The sequence below is a fragment of the Oryza glaberrima genome, chromosome 10 (assembly GCF_000147395.1).
Source record: "Oryza glaberrima chromosome 10, OglaRS2, whole genome shotgun sequence".
NCBI classification, from domain to species: Eukaryota; Viridiplantae; Streptophyta; class Magnoliopsida; order Poales; family Poaceae; genus Oryza; species Oryza glaberrima.
In genome coordinates this window covers 20,656,163-20,675,842 of record NC_068335.1, presented here as the reverse complement: position 1 = coordinate 20,675,842, position 19,680 = coordinate 20,656,163, and the positions used below count along the sequence as shown (strand labels likewise).

The following is a 19,680-nucleotide window of genomic DNA, read 5'->3' as shown; positions in this document are numbered from 1 at the left end:
ATTAGTTAAAATATTAGTTAAAATTGTAGCAAAACTGATAGTTTTGATAAAATAATCGTAGATTTTTTGAATAAACCATATACGCATTTGTTCGACCGATGTAAGACTAAAACGACAGAATGACGCAATATGTGAAGCGTGAGATGGCAGTATGACTTGGTCCTGTATATATAGTCATTGACATCACACACACATTACGGTCATCCTATAATTAATCGGACGTGTTGGTCGTGTGTATAATATTTTCCTTTTGAAATTTACTCTTTAAAATATAGAATAATCTAGGTTGGCATAAGCCCATTAATTAAACAGTGTATTTTCTGAACAATGTGATCGATGCGATGCACAGTCCAGCCAGCGTGCACGAGAGCAGTCTAGCACACGAAAGCTGCTCAAACATATTCCTTCAGTGCGGAGAGCGAAGTCGAATCCCTCCCGCCAGAATCAAAGCACAAACCGAAAGCAAAAGAAGAGCACGACTTTTCCCGCCAAAAAAAAAGAAGCCAACGACGCGGCCTCTCTAGTAGAGTAGTAGTCTCTACAAAGCAGACCATGCAGTAGTAACCGTCATAGCATCGATCGCCAGTTCGCCACAGCACAATGCCGACGAGGAGGCGAGGGATCGCGGAGGGGGGGCACGCCACCCGGGCGGCCGTGGTCCGGTGCATCGTCGCCGCGATACTCGCCGCCATCGTCGTCGCCGTCCTCGTCGCGCTCGTGTTCTGGCTCGTCGTCCGCCCCAAGCCCATCGAGTACACCGTCACCAGCGCCGCCGTGCGCCACCTCAACGTCACGCCGCGCGACCGCGGCCCGGACTGCAGCGGCCCCACCGTCAACGCCACCTTCTACCTCAACGTCACGCCGCGCAAACGCCGCCCGGGCTGCAGCGGCCCCACCGTCAACGCCACCTTCTACCTCGCCCTCGCCATCGACAACCCCAACCGCCGCGTCTCCATGCGCTACGAAGACAGCGTCGCGCTCCGCGTGCTCTACGGCGGCTCCGAGCTGGAGCTCGCCGCCGGCTACGTCGTGCCGGGGTTCCACCAGCCCCACCGCAACGAGACGACGCTGCCGGTGCGCGCCGTGGCGCGCTCGGCGCCGTGCCCGGTCCCGGTCCCGGACCTGGTCGCCTGGGAGCTGGAGCACGACCTCGCCGCCGGCGAGCTGAGCGTGGACGTTGAGGTGACCACGGGCGTCCGGTTCATAGTCGGCGGCGTCGCCTCCAGGTACTACCAAGTCAATGTGACCTGCTCGCCGGTGAACATCGGCTTGTCGCCGTCGGCGGCGCGGTCCTTCAACAGCGTGCCGTGCGACGTCGAGATCTCGTGAGGCAACCAAATGCATGCATGTTTCCGTGTCCGACCAAAGTGATCGTTTAGTTTGGATTGGATTTGTTTATATTTTACAGCACATGATCTACTATTCTTTTGATACGTACTATCTCCGTTCCAGGTTATAAGACTTTCTAGTATTATCCACATTCATATATATGTTAATGAATCTAGGCATATATATGTGGGTAATGCTAAAAAGTCTTATAATATGAAACGGATGAAGTGCTAATTTGCGAGGTTGTAAATTTAGCTCTAGTTGGAGTAGCCTTCTTTTCTTCATCATCTCTTTAGGGGATTATTTATTTATTTATTACGCGATATGCCATTATATTGTGCTGTGATTTTACATATTTGACACATATAACCTCTATTTTTTTTCATATATGACACAATTGATTTTTTTCTCGAACTTTGATCAATAATATTTATTTATTTAGTTGCGTACGGGTTCCAATACTAATATTGCCTAGAGATGCCATAGCTTTTCTTTTTAAGATTGCCTAAAGTTAGATAGTCAAATTTGATACCACACTTTTGCTAGCAAACTACAATCTTTTTTTTAGACAATGAGGTGCGGATTTAAGATGTTGAAAAGAAAATATTGTCATAAATGTGACAATAAATTAAACGCATGGATAACTTAGTCAAAACTACGTAAGTTAAGATACGTCAAAGTGTAGCCATATACCACATGTAAATTGGAAAAGGGTATGACTAGATCTTTTATCGAAAGTATTTTAAACATATTTAATATGTTTGTCCATTTGTACAAAAACTTTTAGAAAAATACGAATAGTTAAATAAATTATAAAAATTCAAGTACATTGTGTATTAAAAAAAAAGGAGGTGGTATATATACTGTCATGCTCGTTTGCTGAGAGTGGCGCTCCCATTTGGGAGAGTTGATCCTCCTATTCAATGCCTTATCCCAAAAAATGGCATTTTTTACATATATTTATTCAGATCAAACTCATCTCCTTTTGTTTTTGTTTCTACTATATTGAAGGTATTGCGCCTTTTTTTTTGTCAATTTGTTCTGGACTTCTAGCTAGCCATTGTCCTTGGTCAGCTGACCTTACAGCTACATATATTCTTTGAGCGTGGCTTTCATTTCCTAATTCCTAAAGTGAACAGAATATATAGAGTAATAGCTAGTAGCTCTTTCTAATCCTTTCCACTTTATTGCCTTATTACCTTTGTCTTTTTGGTCTTTTTCATTGAACACAGTGACCACTATGCTAGCTAGCTCATCAGTGGGGGCAAAAACAAGTAGCCTCTCTTCTTCATCCAGAATGTCCTGCAGGTAGCCGTTGATTCAGGGAGACATTTGATGTAATGCCACTAACTAATTATTACCACAATAAATTATCATTGCTTGAGTATCGTAATTAACCTCTACTTTGGACATGTGGACACAGCAAAACGTACATAGATACTCTGTCTGCTGAACTACGTACACAGATGGAAGCTTCTAGTATGCGATCATGCTAATTAATCAACTGATCACTTTGCTTTGTGTGAAGAAGGGAGAGTCCATCAGATTATGCAAACTGATGAACTGATGTAATAATCTTCCTCGACCACATGATACATGGTCCATTTGACATTTTGCAGCTAGCATTGTGATGAATATCATCTCTGAATCTTCAATGGGTTCTTACGCACACGGCACTGATGCAGAGTTAACATAACTAGCTAGCTAGTTCCATCATGCTGGAGAGTGTGTCAGCACTAACGTTTCCTTCTCTGACCGGCTTTCTTTCTTTCTTCTCTGTCAACTAATTTCTCTCTTGCAAGATAGGATTATATTGCGCCGTCAGTTCAGATTTCAGAGGTCAGTCTATCTTCCATTATGCTTCCAAGAGACTCGAATTTCTTTCTCGCAAGTTGAAAATGAAATAAAGGGCGACAAGTTGTCCTGAAGTTAGAATAATGGTCACGGCCTATATGAAGTCTAGTGGTATATCGGTGAAGTCTGAACTCTGAAGACTTTCAGAAGCTACAGGTAATGATGCACATGGAGCCTGAAGATGTTGGAATGTGGCCTGGATAGATGATGGCAATCGTAACTTTGTTTGGATTACGCGATGTGTGGGTTGAGATGACAGTAAAGTAGTGCGATGCGGTGTGGTGCGTTTCAGTGCCCATTCGTTCAGTTTGAAATGATGAGATGAACTGACGACCATAGAGAAACATGAAGGCGTTATGCTTGCTTTCAGTCTCCACTATGCGTTTTTGGCAAAAGGAGAGTTTTTGATTCTATACACCGATACGTTGTTCAATGTGCTAAATTAATCTTTATAATTATGCATTTGTGGAGCGAATTCTTCTGAAGTAGTGAATGAGACGACTCTCCTCTCCACACATTGTGCACATACCTTTGGATGTTTGCATGTATTGCTAATATATATTCTGGGACATTCTCAGATCAGTGCAGCTTTCTGAGGAGCCTGACTCGCTGACATGGAGATTGGAGTCCTCAGGGGAGTATTCTCTCTGTCAGGGGAGTTCTCAGATCAGTGTCTTGTTCTTGGGAAGAATTCGCTTCCAGCACAAGCCAATTTAAAAGTCTTTGATGTCTCCTAGGTGCCGCTACTTTCTATGGTTGGTCGCTCTGAACAGGTGCTGGACGGCAGACCATCTTCGGAGCCACGGCCTGTCGCACTCTGATTGTTGTGTTCTCTATGATCAATGCGAGGAGACTATCGATCATCTTTTGGTCGCATGTGCAAAGTCTCATCAGCTGTGGTGGATTGCTCTTAGAGCGATTGGGCATTCGGACTGCTTGCTGATCAATGAATCCTCCTTTCACCTGTGGCTTTGCGACAGCCGGAAAAAGATGATCAAGGAACTCCATCGGGGGTTCGATACCATTGCAACCTTGGTAGCGTGGACAGTTTGGAAGAAAATAAACAATAGTCTTTAATCAGCAGAGCAGAACTTGGACGGAGGTTGCAAGGGCCATGGCAGGCGAATCAGAACTCTGGCGTTTGGCCAAAGCAGTACCCTGTATTGATAGTTCCAACGGATGGAGCGGGGTCGCCAAATTTAGCTAGAGAATAGGCTTTTGATCTTTGGTTTTCTTTATGTACTCTACCCCCTGTTGTTTTCTTTTTTCGATCTGCTTCGTACATAAACTTTATTCCTTCTTAATACAATGACACGCTCCTTACGTATTCCAAAAATTAAATTGCTAATATAAATTCAGTCTACATTTCACACGGAACAAAATCTGTCCCTTAATTAAAAGATTGCCTCCATTTCTTCAGGTCAGATGATGCAATCTTTAGATGTGATTTTGAAGTTCGGTTTGAATCAAAATCTCCATGATCTCTCCTAGTATATCTACCTACAGCTACTTCCTCAAGAGTCAAGCCACGACCAGAGATCGTGCATACGTTGATAGCTATATCTGACAGGGTTGAATCTAAGAGGATATAGATATAGATGAAGGTCGAACAGGTGGAGATGGAGGTGTTATCGCAGGATTGGCCGATTGGGTTACTGATGGATGTGACGGCGAGCACCGCCCGGCCCGGCCGGGTCGCCGTCGCCGGTCGTCACAGGTGGTTCAATTCTCCCCTGTCGCCTACTCTCTCCGTAAAAAAAAAAAAAGACAAACTCTTCTGTATTCAATATTTGACCGTCCGTTTTATTTAAAAAAATATAAAAAAAAGTAAAAAGACAAGTCACGCATCAAATATTAATCATATTTTATCATCTAACAAAAATAAAAATACTAATTATAAAAAAAGCTCATATAAGATGGACAGTCAAAACGTTGGACACAAGAATTTAGGGTCTGTTTTTTTAGAACGGAGGAGTACGAGGCGAGGCTACGGATGATGACGCAGCGCGCGTGGCGCAGTGGGAGCGATTGCGGCGGTCACCCGGTGCGCCCCAACGCCCGACACTCGGCGCGTCGCTGAGATAGTATGATCTTGGCGTGTCATCGCCGGGGATCTGCCCTACCTAGCTCGCTTTGCCGATATGGCAAGTGTGGGATGTAACTAATAACTACCCAATTGTTTCCTAGCTAGCAGAAGTTACTGGCTAAATGCAGATAATGTTTTTGTGTTTTGGTTACTTCTAGATGTAAGATATTTTTGTCTGATAAAGTAGTACATGTTCTCTTATTTTCACTGTTTGTCCTAATAAAATATAAAACGTGTTTTTTTTACACAGTGCAGGGAGTAAATAAAGCACAACATATCGAGTTATTTGATTGTTTTTCTGGCCCATCCGTTTCCAGAAAAAAAAAATCCCATTTTATAAGAAAGACAACTCGTCCACGTATATATAATCCATTAAGTGATAAAATAAACCTGACCTCTGCATCAACTAAACATATATTCAAAGGAAAAAGAAAGGGAAGAAATATAAGATAATATGAATGTATCACGCCCTGAAACAACGCTTCAATAAGGATCCAAAGTTTGTTCGCTGATATTGTTCGAACCTACCAGAACAATTGGTATTGAATTTTTATCTAGTGACATATCTAGAATAACGGCTTCAACAAATAATTGACAAACGCTTACATTGTCAAAGCTAGATATATAAACCAGATAAGGGATTGATCACCTCGAAGATTCTTGCCAATGGATCACGATGCAACCTACCGCAAAATACTCCCTCCATCCCTAAATATTTAACGCCGTTGACTTTTTTAAACATATTTGACTATTCATCTTATTAAAAAAATTAAGTAATTATTAATTTTTTTCTATCATTTGATTAATTGTTAAATATACTTTTATGTATACGTATAGTTTTACATATTTCACAAAAGTTTTTGAATAAGACGAATGGTCAAACATATTTAAAAAAATTAATGGCGTCAAACATTTAGAGAAAGAGAAATTATATAGCAATTGGTCACAACATATGCCATCGTCTTCTACCCATCAAAATATAACCAGAGAAGGACCACACTTGTGATCAGTCACAATTGCCAAGCCACCTTGAACCATCCTCGACCGATCTTCTCGATCGCAACGAATGTCATCCCCCGTGTGACTACCTTCGAATGATTGTCATTAGCTTATAGTAGGATTGGAGTTGAGTCATCCATCTAGAGAGGCACCATCCCTTCACTAACCTGTCTCAATTGGATATATGCATGAGGCATGTCGTTAATAACTACTCATCCCTTTCATGTTATAAGTCTATCAGAGTTATGGATACCACGTACCAAATAGTAGTTGACTAAATCTCGGCAGAACCCACCACATATTATATCTTATACGAAAACAACCTTCGGATATAGAAGGAGTTCCGCATAAGGAAAGATAAATAGAGTTCTACGTGGAAACGATAAGGATTACTCGAATTGTATCCATATTGGTTTTCCTAGTTCTACTTGGAAAAGGGAACACCTATGGGTATAAATACAAGACCCCCTAGGAGGAGAGGGGGACGGAACAATAGATCAAGACACGAAACAATAGATCAACATACAAGCCAACATATGCCAAGACAAGACGCCAGATATCGACTTCAGAGATAAGCATGGCTAGTCCCTTACGGTGTCTATGGATACTGATAGGAGAGACATAGTGTTGTCTTTGATCTTGCCGGATGCGGATTCGAGGAGGAAGGCTACCCTGTTGTTGACTACGAGTCAGCACTTCAGACCGCCAAGTCGACAACAATTAGATAGGCTACCCCAAATATTGTGCTGGCGTGATTATGATGAATAAGAGCAACGACTGGCCTCGGCAACAGGAGTAGGATTATTACCTGACAATTCAGGGGTCCGAACCTATATAAAAATCCTCATCCCCATCTTTTTTATTACAATCTCGCATATATACTAGTACCAACGATCCCCGTACTATGCAAATACCGGAATCGCGACATCAAACGTCGATAGTGGTGCGCCAGGTAGAAAAATAACAACACTTATAACACCAAATTAGTCTCATTACATCTAACATTGAACATATTTTGACAGTTTTCTTGTTATGTGATAAAAATATTACTATGTTTTTCTATAAATTTAGTCAAACCTAATGAAATTTGAACAGTATTGTAGATTATTTGAGGTAGGGAGCAGATCATAGCGGCTAGGCTAAAAAATGCCTTTCTTTCAACAAACTAGATCCACGAACGACAAGTAGGTGTAGAAAAAAAAGGCCATATTACGAATAATGCCCGATGCATGTTATTTAAAACGGAAATGCTAGGGGACAGGATACCATCCCCCAACGGAATAGCTCCTCTCCAGAACACGATTCTTATCCATACACTCACTCGCCGCCGTCGCTGTCCCCCGCCGCTGCCACGCCCGTCCCCCGTCGCCTCCGCCGCCGCTGCCACCGCCACCGCCGCCGTGCCCGTCCCCCGTCGACGCCGCCACCGCCGCCGCGCCCATCCCCCACCGCCGCGGCGTCCGTCTCCCGTCGACGCCGCCGCCGCCGCCGCGCCTATCCCCTACCACCACCGCACCCGTCCCCCGCTACCGCCACCGTCGCCGCGCCCATCCTCTGCCGCCGTCGTCGCCGTCCTCGTCTGCAGGGGGCGACCGCGCGTCGGGGTGCTCCTCCCCCAACGGGATGCCCAGCTATATCTAGTAGGAATCACCTGATACCTGGTAGGTATCATCCGTTACCTCGCAAGTATTATGTGAAACATGGTAGAAATCATATGATACCTCGCGAGTATCACGCGATACGTGGTAGAAATCGTCTGATACATGACAGGTATACCTCGTGAGTATCACGCGATACGTGGTTGAAATCATCTGATACCTGACAGGTTTCACATGATACCTCGCGAGTATCACGCGATACGTGGTAGAAAATCGCATGATACCTGATAAGTATCGCATGATACTTATAGTTATCACCTGAAACGTGTGTAGAATCGTCTGATACCTGATAGGTATCACACCTGATACCTACTCGGGATCATCTTGTTGTGTAGAATCGTTTGATACCTGATAGGTATCACACCTGATACCTACTCGAGATCAACCCATTCGAAAACGGGATACCGTTATATAGCAGCCCCCTATTTAAAAAGGAGAGAATTATGCACACAAATCTAAAACGAATTGCGTTTAGAGTCAACGGGAGTGATTATAACCTTTGCTCATTTTCTTTTGGCTAAGTAGTAGGACCTGTAAAAAGTACTCGTAACAAAAGCTGTAACGCGTGTCACCTAGCGTTGGGTAGAAAGTTGCAAACTTGCAAATGCACTGAGACGTTGTCGATGAGCAAAGGATCCGAATATTCGATCACTGCGCGATATGTGTAAAGAGCCAAAGATCAAATTAAGAGTAGCACTTCATAGTTCAGGTAATGGAATCCAAGTCCTTTCCTAAAGTTTCTCATTGCAATTTGAAAACCAGAGGAGTGGCAAATGCAGTGGTAGTAGTACATGCCAAATAAACTGGATAAGGCAATATCGCCGAAGTGAACAAACACAAACAAAACTAACTACCAAAAAAAATCAAAATAAAAAAAACAAATGTTAATATTGGAGGAGAGAGAGAGAGGGGGGAAAATACTGCCCAAAAATGGGGAAGCGAAAACGAGGAGTTCGCGGCTCATTTGCTAAAAAAAGATGCCAACATCCTCACCGCCTCCTACGATTTCCTCGCCTCGTCGCCCCAATTCAATCCTCGGCTCCGCCTCGTCTCCGCATTCGCAGCTTGGCGGCCATGAATCGATGATCCGCACCGCACCGCGCCGCCGCGCGCGCGGAGGAGGGCGATCCGGGCGGCCCCGCTTTGGGGACGGGGGGTGATTCGGTGTCCGTTTGGGCGCGAATAGGTTTGGGGAATTGAGAGCGGGAGGGCGAGATGTCGACGGAGCTCGATCGTCGCGGCTCATCGGATCGGCTCCGCGAGCGGGTCAAGTTCAGGTTCTCCGGCTTCCGCGCCGTTCAGGTCAAATGTTTTTTTCTCTTTTCTTTTTTTTTCCGCATTGAGCAGCGCTGCATTGTTGAGCGATTCGTAGGAGATCAGTCTATCCGGGGAATAGCGATGAATGTACGACCCTATGTCGTGGTCTGTTGCGAGATTGAGCATTTTACTATCGATAATGGTCAATTGTTGTGTGAAATTTACTAGAAAAAAATCAATGTTGTGACTGGTGCTAATGCGTTGAACAGTTTTATTACAACACGCATTGCTTGTAAGTAAAAGAAATGTATATGGAATACTTTCCCCCCTTAGCCATGCTGTTTTGTTTTGATTCGGCAAGAGAATGCGATGATATTTGTTTTAGATGAAAGGTCAGTGTAATGATGATCGTGGAAAGTTGGGATGGACCTTTAATCTGATTATGCATCATGGGGTGTTCTCAAGAAAATATGTATCGCGAGGTTGTGGGAGGTTAAATTAGTACGATGTGGGAGGCAAGTTACTTTATGAGCATTTTTTGCAGGCTCCAAATATTTAAGGTCATTTTTGGTAAGTGGTGACAATTCTTTTCTCAAATATGATATTCCTAATGTAACTATGATAGTTTGAATAGAAAAGGGACATCCAGGTTTCAACATTTCTGCTAAGTTCATGTAACTATTTTTCTAGTAGCAATTTCATCGAGTGTGACTTGGTGTGCACAACAATGAGTGTACTTGAGTACCGGTGCAAAATGGAAGACATATGTTTCTTTCCCGATGACATTTCTTATTCCCGATTTGTCAGCAGGTTCCAGTAGTATCAGACAGGCTGATGCTTTCAATAGTTGCAGTGGACACTGGAAAAACAATTGCCAAGTCCACTAAAGCCGCTGCACTTAGTGGAGCCTGTCAATGGCCTGATTCCATCCTGGAATCAATTTGGTTTTCCCAAGATCAAGTGTCTGAAGAATTTCAGGAGTGTCAGTGCAGGTTTGTTGTTTCCATGGTATGGCTATTGTTCGCATGAACTTGCCTTCCCGATTTGCATTTATGCACTGTACTGTTGTTTTACTAATAACAAATCTTATGTTATAGGGATCAACAAACAGTGGTATCCTCGGGGAAGTTTTCCTAAATCTGACTAACTATCTTAGTTCATTAGAATCTACTGCTGTCTCTTTGCCACTGAAGAGATGCGATTCTGGAACAATTCTACAGGTAGATTTTAGTTAACCATACTTGTTTTCTTCTAGATATTTCTAATTACATCTTTCCCCATATGATTATTTTGTTTTATTCCTAGTAGTAACATAATGCCAGCTCATTTGGATTTTCCCAAAAGAGAAGTTTTTCACATGATCCTCTCTTTCAGATATGCTTTTTAGTCCATCTAACTGTAATTCAAACTAAACCATGTGAAGTTCCCTACAGTTGATAGTTCTCTAATAAAGCTCCTTTCATGTTCTGTACTTCTGTTTGTTGACCTAGCATATAAGCTATTTGGTTGTTGGATTTTCAAAAATGGGACTGCTATTGGGCAGTCGTGTATGTGTTGTACATACCTGTGAGTTTTCTTCTTTTGTTTCTAACAAGAAAGTTGCAATGCAAAACATTTTGGCTTTTGAGATGCTCACTTCATGTGCTAGCTGACTGGTATGAACCACCTATTGTTATATGAGATGCCACAAGTTCTACTGCCATTGGGGTGCTGGGTTTGAGGGACTTTCTAATGGCAGCTTATATACTATATTTCGTTTCTTGCTTGAATCACCCACCCACAACCAACCCCCCAAAAGGTGGTTGACAAGTAATTTTCCCCATGTGTACCACTTATGATGATCTCCAATGTTTCTCATGTGCAGCTTAACATTCAATGTCTTGGAGCAAAGTCTAAAACAAGGTAAATGAATCTCTTTTATATTCTTTTAGGGGATGTTAGTAATGCCTTTTATTACTCCAGTTGATTCAGCAAACATCTGTATCTTAGGTCTTTAGTGGTCACTAAGTTGATAGCCTTAACTGTCACTATTTCTTGTTTATTGACAGCTCATAAAACTTGTTTTTCTGTTTCATCTTGGCATTATATGGCAATGTGAAATAATGGAATGAACTATCTCCTCATTTTGATGATTGTAGTCGAACCAATGATGATACAGAGTGCACATCAGATGGCTTTGACAGCATGCTGAATAGGACTACTCATTCTTTGTCAGGAAATGACTTAGGTGGTTCTTATCAAGATGAAGCTGGAAATAGGGTATAATTCCCTTACTCAAAACTCATTAATGCCAATTCTTTTTAAGCAATATTATGTTGGGGGACAACTAAAGCTTACATGTTTTGTGTGAGTTAGTCCAGATATACTAGAAACTAGAAGAGCCACAAAATGTAGTGATAATGTTTGGATGAGACTCTACATAGCACAGATTGCAGGAGCTCCCAGTGTGGTGCTCAACAGCCCGCATTTGATTCTCTCCAAAGTCCAAACTAAGTCTTTATACACCAAATCTACACCCTTCTTAAAAAAGCCATCGACACTAAGTCCCTCCTTAATGTCCCACTTTTTATACACTGTTTAGATGCCCTAAAAATATATTATTTTTTTGCTTGAACAGTCATATCCATTGATGAGCAGCAGATTTGACCAAAATAGTTTTTTTTTATAAGCTGAAAATAAGAGCTAGTCTTGTTATAGCTAATATGCTGCTCTTTATCTGTCCCATCTTCGAATGCGGATAGAAAGGATCTATTACAAAATTTGCATCCATAATCTTCTTACATCTTACATTTTCAAAGCACACTTTCATTAGACTTAGTGATAGCTTCGATTGTCAGCTATCTTGTTATTGGATTTCAGTGCCTGCCTGCCGCTATGCTTTCCATATTATCTTTATAATCTAACTACTTCCGTATGTTCAAAAGAGCCTATTGTGTTTTGTACTCTTCTTTCTTACGTACTATGTGTAAATGGCTAAATGTGGACTGCATACATGATTTCAGGATGCAAGTTTGTCAGCATCAAGGTCTTATTCTGGAGATAGTACCACTGATAGAACAAACATGCCTCCTAGTGACAACTTGAATGATGAATTGAATACGCAGAGGCATAATTTTGCTAGTCCAGATGCCATCCATGTTAGTGCAGATCATGTTGACGAGGCCAGTAGATCAAACAATTCATCATTCAGTTCTCAAACTCCATCTCGAAACATGCTGCAGGGTAATAATGCACAACCATCTGCAAGTGATCTTTCTCAGTTATCATCAGGGGTATCTCATGCATCCAAAGATGTCCTTGAAAATGCTGAAGAGACAATTGATGAACTACGTGGTGAGGCAAAAATGTGGCAGAGGAAAACTCGCAAACTGAAACAAGGTCTAGAGACATTGAAGAAAGTAAGTACTGACAAATCTAAGCAACGTTCTGAGCAAGATCTGGAAAAAATGTGGCAGAGAAAAACTCGCAAACTGAAACAAGGTCTAGAGACATTGAAGAAAGAATGTGCTGACAAATCTAAGCAACAGTCTGAGCTAGAGCTGGAACTTTCTATTTCAATTTCTGAGCAAGATTCCCTAAGGCAAGAAATTGAAGAACTGAAACGTTCTTTGGAAGAGGTAACTGCACGCCAAACTATTTCACGAAGTCCCAGATCTGGGGATGCGATTGAGCTCCAGAAAGAAGTGGAAGATGATGTGCAGTTTCTGAAAGAATCGAATGCAAGCTTAGCAACCCAACTGAATAAGGCCCAAGAGGCCAACATAGAGCTTGTTTCTATCCTTCAAGAATTGGAAGAAACAATAGAAGTTCAGAGAGCGGAGATTTCTAACCTTTCTCATACAAGTGATTTGATAGATCATGAGGTCTCCCCAAATAATCTGTTAATTCAAGAAGATGTGGAATGGGCTAGAAAAGTGTCACTAAAAGAAGATGAAATTCTGATGTTGAGGGAAAAAATAGATCGTATGCTTCATGTAGAAAATCCAAACGGTGAAGGTTCTGGTGCTATTTATCTTGAATTGGAAAAGGAAAATGACTTCTTGAAGGTCAAAATACAAGAACTCGAGAAGGACTGTTCTGAATTAACTGATGAAAATCTGGAGCTTATATACAAGTTGAAAGAAGTAAGTGAAGTAGCCAAAGGAGAGGATCCTTCTGTTCCTAACAGTGAGGAAGTGTCCAGTGAGGGTGATCTTTCTGACAGATTGACATCTAAGGTAAAATATCTAGAGACAAAATGTGCTGATCTTGAGCTGAAGTTGATTAGTTTTAGGTCTGAGTCGAGTGAACTAGAAGAAAAGCTCCAAAAAAGCCAAGAGGAGCTAAAAGACAGAATTCTTGAACTATCTGATCTGAGAGATAAGCTTAGTGGTTTTCACGCCACGGAGATGGAGGAAGGAGACACTGATAGTGCAAAATCTTACAAATTGAAAAGTGAAAAACTCGATGAAAATGATAACAAAACCGAATTAGATGCTCTGAGGAGTACAGTTCTACTAAAAGAACAGGAAATAGAGAGCTTGCAGCATTCTACAAAAGAAATGGAGAGCTTCATATCTGAAATTATGAACGAGAAGAATAAATTGGAGGAACTTTTAGAAGAATCACTTAAAGAATGTAGCATCACTGCAGCTTGCTTGGATGAAATGCGAGAAGAACTCCTCCTTCTCACCAGCAGCATAGATTCCCATGTTTCCACCAACAACGTTCTCGAAACAAAGATTACGGAGCTTGAAAGCTGCAAAGTTAATCTAGAGTTGCATATATCAAAGCTGGAACATGAAAATGTAGAGCTGTCAGAGTTCATATCTGGACTAGAGTCTCAGTTGACCTATCTGGCAAATGAAAAGGAGTTAAGCATGCTACAAATGGATGAGTCTAGATCACTTATCACAAACCTTAAAGATGAACTAGAACAAGTGGAAGCTCAAAAGGTGGAACTGAAGCTACAAATGGATGAGTCTAGATCACTTATCACAAACCTTAAAGACGAACTAGAACAAGTGGAAGCTCAAAAGGTGGAACTGAAGCTACAAATGGATGAGTCTAGATCACTTATCACAAACCTTAAAGATGAACTAGAACAAGTGGAAGCTCAAAAGGTGGAATTGAAGGAAAACCAGCTAGAATCACACAGAAGGTTGTCAGAAGTACAAGAGGATTCAGAGGCCCTAAGAAGGTCAAATGCAAAACTGCAGGCTACAGTTGATCATGTTGTTGAAGAATGCAAATCTCTGCAGACTCTGACAGCTGATCTAAAGAAGCAGAAGCTGGAAGTGCATGGGTATGCTTCACATCTGGAGCAGGAATTGGAGCAGTCAAAAAGAAAGACCATGGATTTCTGCAAAACGTTGGAGTCCCTAGAGGCAAAACTTTCTTCACTTCAGGAAGACATATCTTTGAAAGAGCAATCGTTGCTTTCAGAGCTGGAGAATATATTCCAAGAGCACAAGGAGCATGAAGAAAGGATAGATCGTGTACATTTACTTTTAAACAAGATTGAGAAAGAAAAGACTGTTGAATTAAGCAATCTTGAGAGGGAGGTTATTAGTCTTACTGCACAGTTATCTTCAACAGAAGAGGAGCGAGAAAGTTCCACATTGGATACCATCCGTGAGGTTTCCATCCTTCGAGCAGACAAGGCTAAACTTGAGGCTAATCTTGAAGATGTCAATGCACAGATGATACATTACGAGTCTCAATTGGAAGATCTGCGGGAGTCTAAAACCAAGATTAAAGACCTAGTTGACTCACTTAATGCATCCAAACAGAATGAGGAAATGCTCACTACAGATGTTGACAATATGAGAAGATCGATAGAAGCTGCTAGATCCAATGAAGATAACTTAAGGAAAACTTTGTGTGAACTAGAATTGAAATCCAAATCCAGTGATTATGAGAAACAGCAGATAATTGAAGAAATTTCTGTACTGAAAATCCAGGTCCACAAAATAGCAGGCCTCCAAGATGAAGTTCTTACATTACAAAGTTCTCTTGATGAAGCTAAGTTTGAGAAAGGGAAGTTGGAAGGGCTGATTCAATCATTGTCTAAAGAATGTGAAGAACTAAAGGCACAAAAGGGGATGTTAACAGACAAGGTCTCATGTATGCAGGACACTTTGAATGCTGCCAATGAAGGAAAACAAATTGAAATCTCTGCACAAACAAAGCTTGTGATGCTAGGAGATGAACCACCAGTTAAGGAAACATCAGATGTACTTGAAGCTGAGCTAAAAAGTGAACTAAGTATTATCAGGGGAGCTAACGGTGAATACCAACAAAAAATATATTCTCTTCAAAAGGAAAATGAGGATCTCACAAGGAGAAATCAGCTTATGGAGAAGGAGCTTGACCTGAAGACAAGCCAAAACAAAGATGAAAATACCAATAAACAGGTGAGCCTCCAAGATGAAGTTCTTATGTTACAAAGTTCTCTTGATGAAGCTAAGTTTGAAAACGGGAAGTTGGAAGGGCTACTTCAATCATTATCTGAAGAATGTGAAGAACTAAAGGCACAAAAGGGGATGTTAACAGACAAGGTCTCATGTATGCAGGACACTTTGAATGCTGCCAATGAAGGAAAACAAATTGAAATCTCTGCACAAACAAAGCTTGTGATGCTAGGAGATGAACCACCAGTTAAGGAAACATCAGATGTACTTGAAGCTGAGCTAAAAAGTGAACTAAGTATTATCAGGGGAGCTAACAGTGAATACCAACAAAAAATACATTCTCTTCAAAAGGAAAATGAGGATCTCACAAGGAGAAATCAGCTTATGGAGAAGGAGCTTGACCTGAAGACAAGCCAAAACAAAGATGAAAATACCAATAAACAGGTGAGCCATTTAAATATAATCAACTGTGGAAATCTCTATGCCTGTAGAGAACCAGTTTTAAAACAGGGTAAAGTACATCAAATGTGATAAACTCAATCAGCTGTTTTCTTATTGTTTTAGGGTAATGATGCTAATGAAAATGGAGATTCTCCAGTTAATGAGGTCCCAGAGCTTCAGTCAAAGATCCAATTACTGGAAACTAGACTTGCTGAGGCACTGGAGGAAAATAAATTGTATAGAGGACAACTGAAGAGGTACAGTGATTCATCATATCTACACGCCTTGTCCTTCTGACAATTTTTACTAGCAAAATGCGTTGTCCACCAGATATCATTTGCTATCCCTTGCATACCAAAGTCCTGTTTAGGCCCCAGGTTCTGACTCATCAGAGCTATGGGCTGTCGTCCTTAATAATAACAGCAATGATACTTTATGGAGTAGTATGTGTCATACAAACTAAGGACTATGTCAACAAATAGTTTTTGGATCTGAAGTCAGTATGGATCAGTACACACTGGTGGATAAGTCATATCTAAATCTTTGGCTAGAATAAATAAAGAAGTACTGTCGAGAAGATAAACTAATTAGTGCTAAGCAACAGCTCTAAAGAAATTGAAGCTTTACTCTTGTGAAGAAAGAAGATACATTTTTCTCAGCATCATGATTTAACAAGTCCATGTATGAACTTGAAACATAACCTTTATGATCCGTAAGCATAGCTGAAACAATGTGTGTAGCTATATTTTTTAGAAGTAAGACCAGAAGAACTCTCTCCGTTCCATTAAGGTTGTGTGCAACAATATATGCAATTATATTCTTTAGAAGTGGGGGCAGGATTACTCCCTCCATTCCATTAAGGTTGTGTGCAACTATATGTGTACAACATCACATGAGCAAAATTACACGTGAACTATACGTGCTTTTTTTTTTTTGGTTTCATGATGATTCATAATCTGGCTCATGTGTTATTATACTTGCTGTAAGTATCTTTTCGAGTTCAGGCAATATAGAACATAGCCATGACATGCTGTAGAATTGAATTGTGAGCACGTGCTGAAATGATAGTACTTATTGTTGACCACGAATGACCATCCAATCCGTGAAGATCTTTTTGGGGGACTAATTCTAATGCCTAATTACTCCTGTATTGTTCTACCCCTAGTAACAAATTCTTATAGCTCACCAAAATGAATTATTTTAATTGATTCTTAAGAACAACAGATGGAGATTTCGTAATAAGCTGAGAGCTGCTTCAATCTTTTACAGAAACTCTTGTTTGTTGTAATCTTGTTTTCAATCTGCTATGCACAGACTTGATTTAATAAGATTATGGCTTTGTGCATCTTTTGATGCAGAGCCTGTGAGATTTTCTTCTATATCTAAATAATATCTCACCAAAATGTTTCAATGACCCGATTAGTGATATTGCGACCTTCCAAAGGATCATGTTCTCTTTTTCTTTATCATCTACAGTCCAATGCCAGAGGGGAAATCTGCTAGTAAGGATGGCAAAGAGAATGATGATGACAAGATATCACAACTAGAGTCAGAGCTGAAAGATATGCAAGAACGGTTACTCAACGTGAGCTTGCAGTATGCAGAAGTAGAGGCGCAGCGTGAAGAATTAGTAATGGAGCTCAAAACAGCAAATGCAAAAAAGGGACGGTGGTTCTAGTGAGATAGGGAACTACTGCGTGCCATAATCGTAAGGCCCAAACAGTACAGGTACTCCATGTATTCTCTAGCTTCTCACTTCTCAGAAATCTGAATATGTGCAATTACAATTTGGAAAGATAGCATTAACATGAGTGTTCAATGTAAGTTTATGACTGATGAATATTTTCCACCATTTAACATGTACCTTATATTGTGCTATCAAACATATCTCAGCAGATGCAGTATTTGAAGGATAGCATCAATGTGGGTGCATGATACAGTGTTGATACAATTTAAACATAATTTTGCAAAGATGTATTATGCATCACCTAAAATGAGCCAAGTCATTATCAGGATTTGCAGGCCGGCTTACAACTTATTCATGAACTGTATGTCTGTACATGAGGAAGTTACCCCTACAAATTACTCTTGTAGCATAGCACTATGAATATATGGACCCATAATTTAGTGATTCATCCCATATTATTATGTTGACCTTGGAAAGCTAGTAGATTTTCTCAAATAATTCGTAGCCATAGATTTACACCATTAATCAGCTCAACAATATCATGAATGCTGGTGGTAAGGAAATCCCTTGTCCATGCAGGAAACACTGTTAATTCTGTACTTGTCCACCCAAATAGGTGAGTACTGCAAGACAGTATTATGTGACCCTGTCCATTTAACAACACGGTTGTGTAATTTTCAGGAAGAATGAAATCAATTTGGCGGCTACAAATTGCAAGAAGCTGAATAATTGCAAGCAAGTGCAGAACTAAATGATGTCCCCTGACTGTACTAAAGGCTCTACCCCAAAGAGTAGAGGACTGTAAATTTGGCTGAGGCCCTGGTGAACAGTGGAGATTCTCACTGCAAGGTTAAGAAATAACTCATTTTTGACCAATCACTGTAAGTTAGAGTAAAATTATTGGTTCATATGACCACTGGAATCACCCTGGCCTTTATGCAGGTCCAACCTAATATCCTAATTGTTGATAAGTGTAGCTTTTTTTTGGGTGAATTATGTGTAAGAAGTAGGTAGTATATAGTTCATCTCACTCTACACTTTGTAGGCTATTGTTTTTTTCACGTATATATACACACTCGATTCTTTGTTCCAGCAATTACTGATCTTCTGGCCAAGGATATAGCGACTGAATAAAAGCTACCAATTTTCTTGTTCTTGTGCTCAAGTAAAGCATGGTTCATCCGTTATTGGAGAGCATGAATAATCAGTCTCATGTGCGCCTGGGTTTTTTCTAAACCGTTGTTTAAACGCAGGAATTTTACATGAATATAGTATGAAGTTTACATATAATATCTAGTTCCTGCAAGAATTTTACCTCTCATGGTAATTTTAGACAAAGCAGTTCAATCATTGTATAGCCCAAACTACGATTTTTATTATTGTTATCATCATTTGTGATGCCAAACAACGACAGTTGTGGATGTTGCCATGTTGAGAACATCGCAATCTGCAGAAGGAATCGAATGCTCTGTATTTGCCTGGACTGGATGTCACCTGGTTTGCTTGCAGAAAATATCGACCGTGCTGGGAGAAAAGGATTGTCTTTTGTCTTTGGTTTATTATGCTAGTACTAGTACTATTTCTCAATTTTGTCAGTGATGGCCGTGACGGCGATCGTTGTCGCCTGGCCCTTGGCATTGTGCATTCCTGCTCCTGTCAACGGCTGACCATGTGGTGCCTGATCCATTTGAAGTACAAAGGATGTGGGAATTTGTCATTCGTGCAAATATGTAGCAGTAATGAACACAAATTGAGTTTGTTGGTTAGAATTCTGAAAGTCTGCCTCAATTTCAATATACATTTGATGACATTTAACGGTTGTATGGACCTTAAATGCACATGGATGTTTTGCCTCCTTTTGCATATCAACATTGAACAGCAACATGACGAGCAAGGTAGGGAACGGTGGTTTGTTGGTAGGTCGTGTCATCGTGCCTAGTACGCTAAACTCCAGCCTCCAGGCTGTAGGTAGGCTCA

The 19,680-nt window shown here is 40.9% G+C and overlaps 2 protein-coding genes across 5 annotated transcripts; both read left to right on the top strand.

Moving 5' to 3' along the window:
* Positions 1-517: 517 nt before the first annotated feature.
* LOC127753134 (uncharacterized) lies at positions 518-1,783 on the top strand. Its single transcript, XM_052278605.1, has one exon. It carries the CDS (start codon positions 601-603, stop codon positions 1,327-1,329), a length of 729 nt encoding a protein of 242 aa, XP_052134565.1. The 5' UTR covers positions 518-600; the 3' UTR covers positions 1,330-1,783.
* Positions 1,784-8,844: 7,061 nt separating this feature from the next.
* Positions 8,845-19,574, top strand: LOC127752748 (uncharacterized). Of its 4 annotated transcripts, XM_052278152.1 has the most exons (10): positions 8,845-9,228; positions 9,994-10,191; positions 10,281-10,403; positions 11,048-11,085; positions 11,322-11,442; positions 12,186-15,578; positions 15,738-16,019; positions 16,140-16,273; positions 17,493-17,744; positions 18,385-19,573. In XM_052278152.1, exons 1-9 carry the CDS (start codon positions 9,142-9,144, stop codon positions 17,692-17,694), a joined length of 4,578 nt encoding a protein of 1,525 aa, XP_052134112.1. In that variant the 5' UTR covers positions 8,845-9,141; the 3' UTR covers positions 17,695-17,744; positions 18,385-19,573. The 4 variants fall into 4 exon arrangements, with proteins under 4 accessions (XP_052134112.1, XP_052134114.1, XP_052134111.1 ...); XM_052278154.1 differs by lacking the exon at positions 15,738-16,019 and having other exon boundaries at positions 18,385-19,574; XM_052278151.1 differs by having other exon boundaries at positions 12,186-16,019; positions 18,385-19,572.
* Positions 19,575-19,680: the final 106 nt, after the last annotated feature.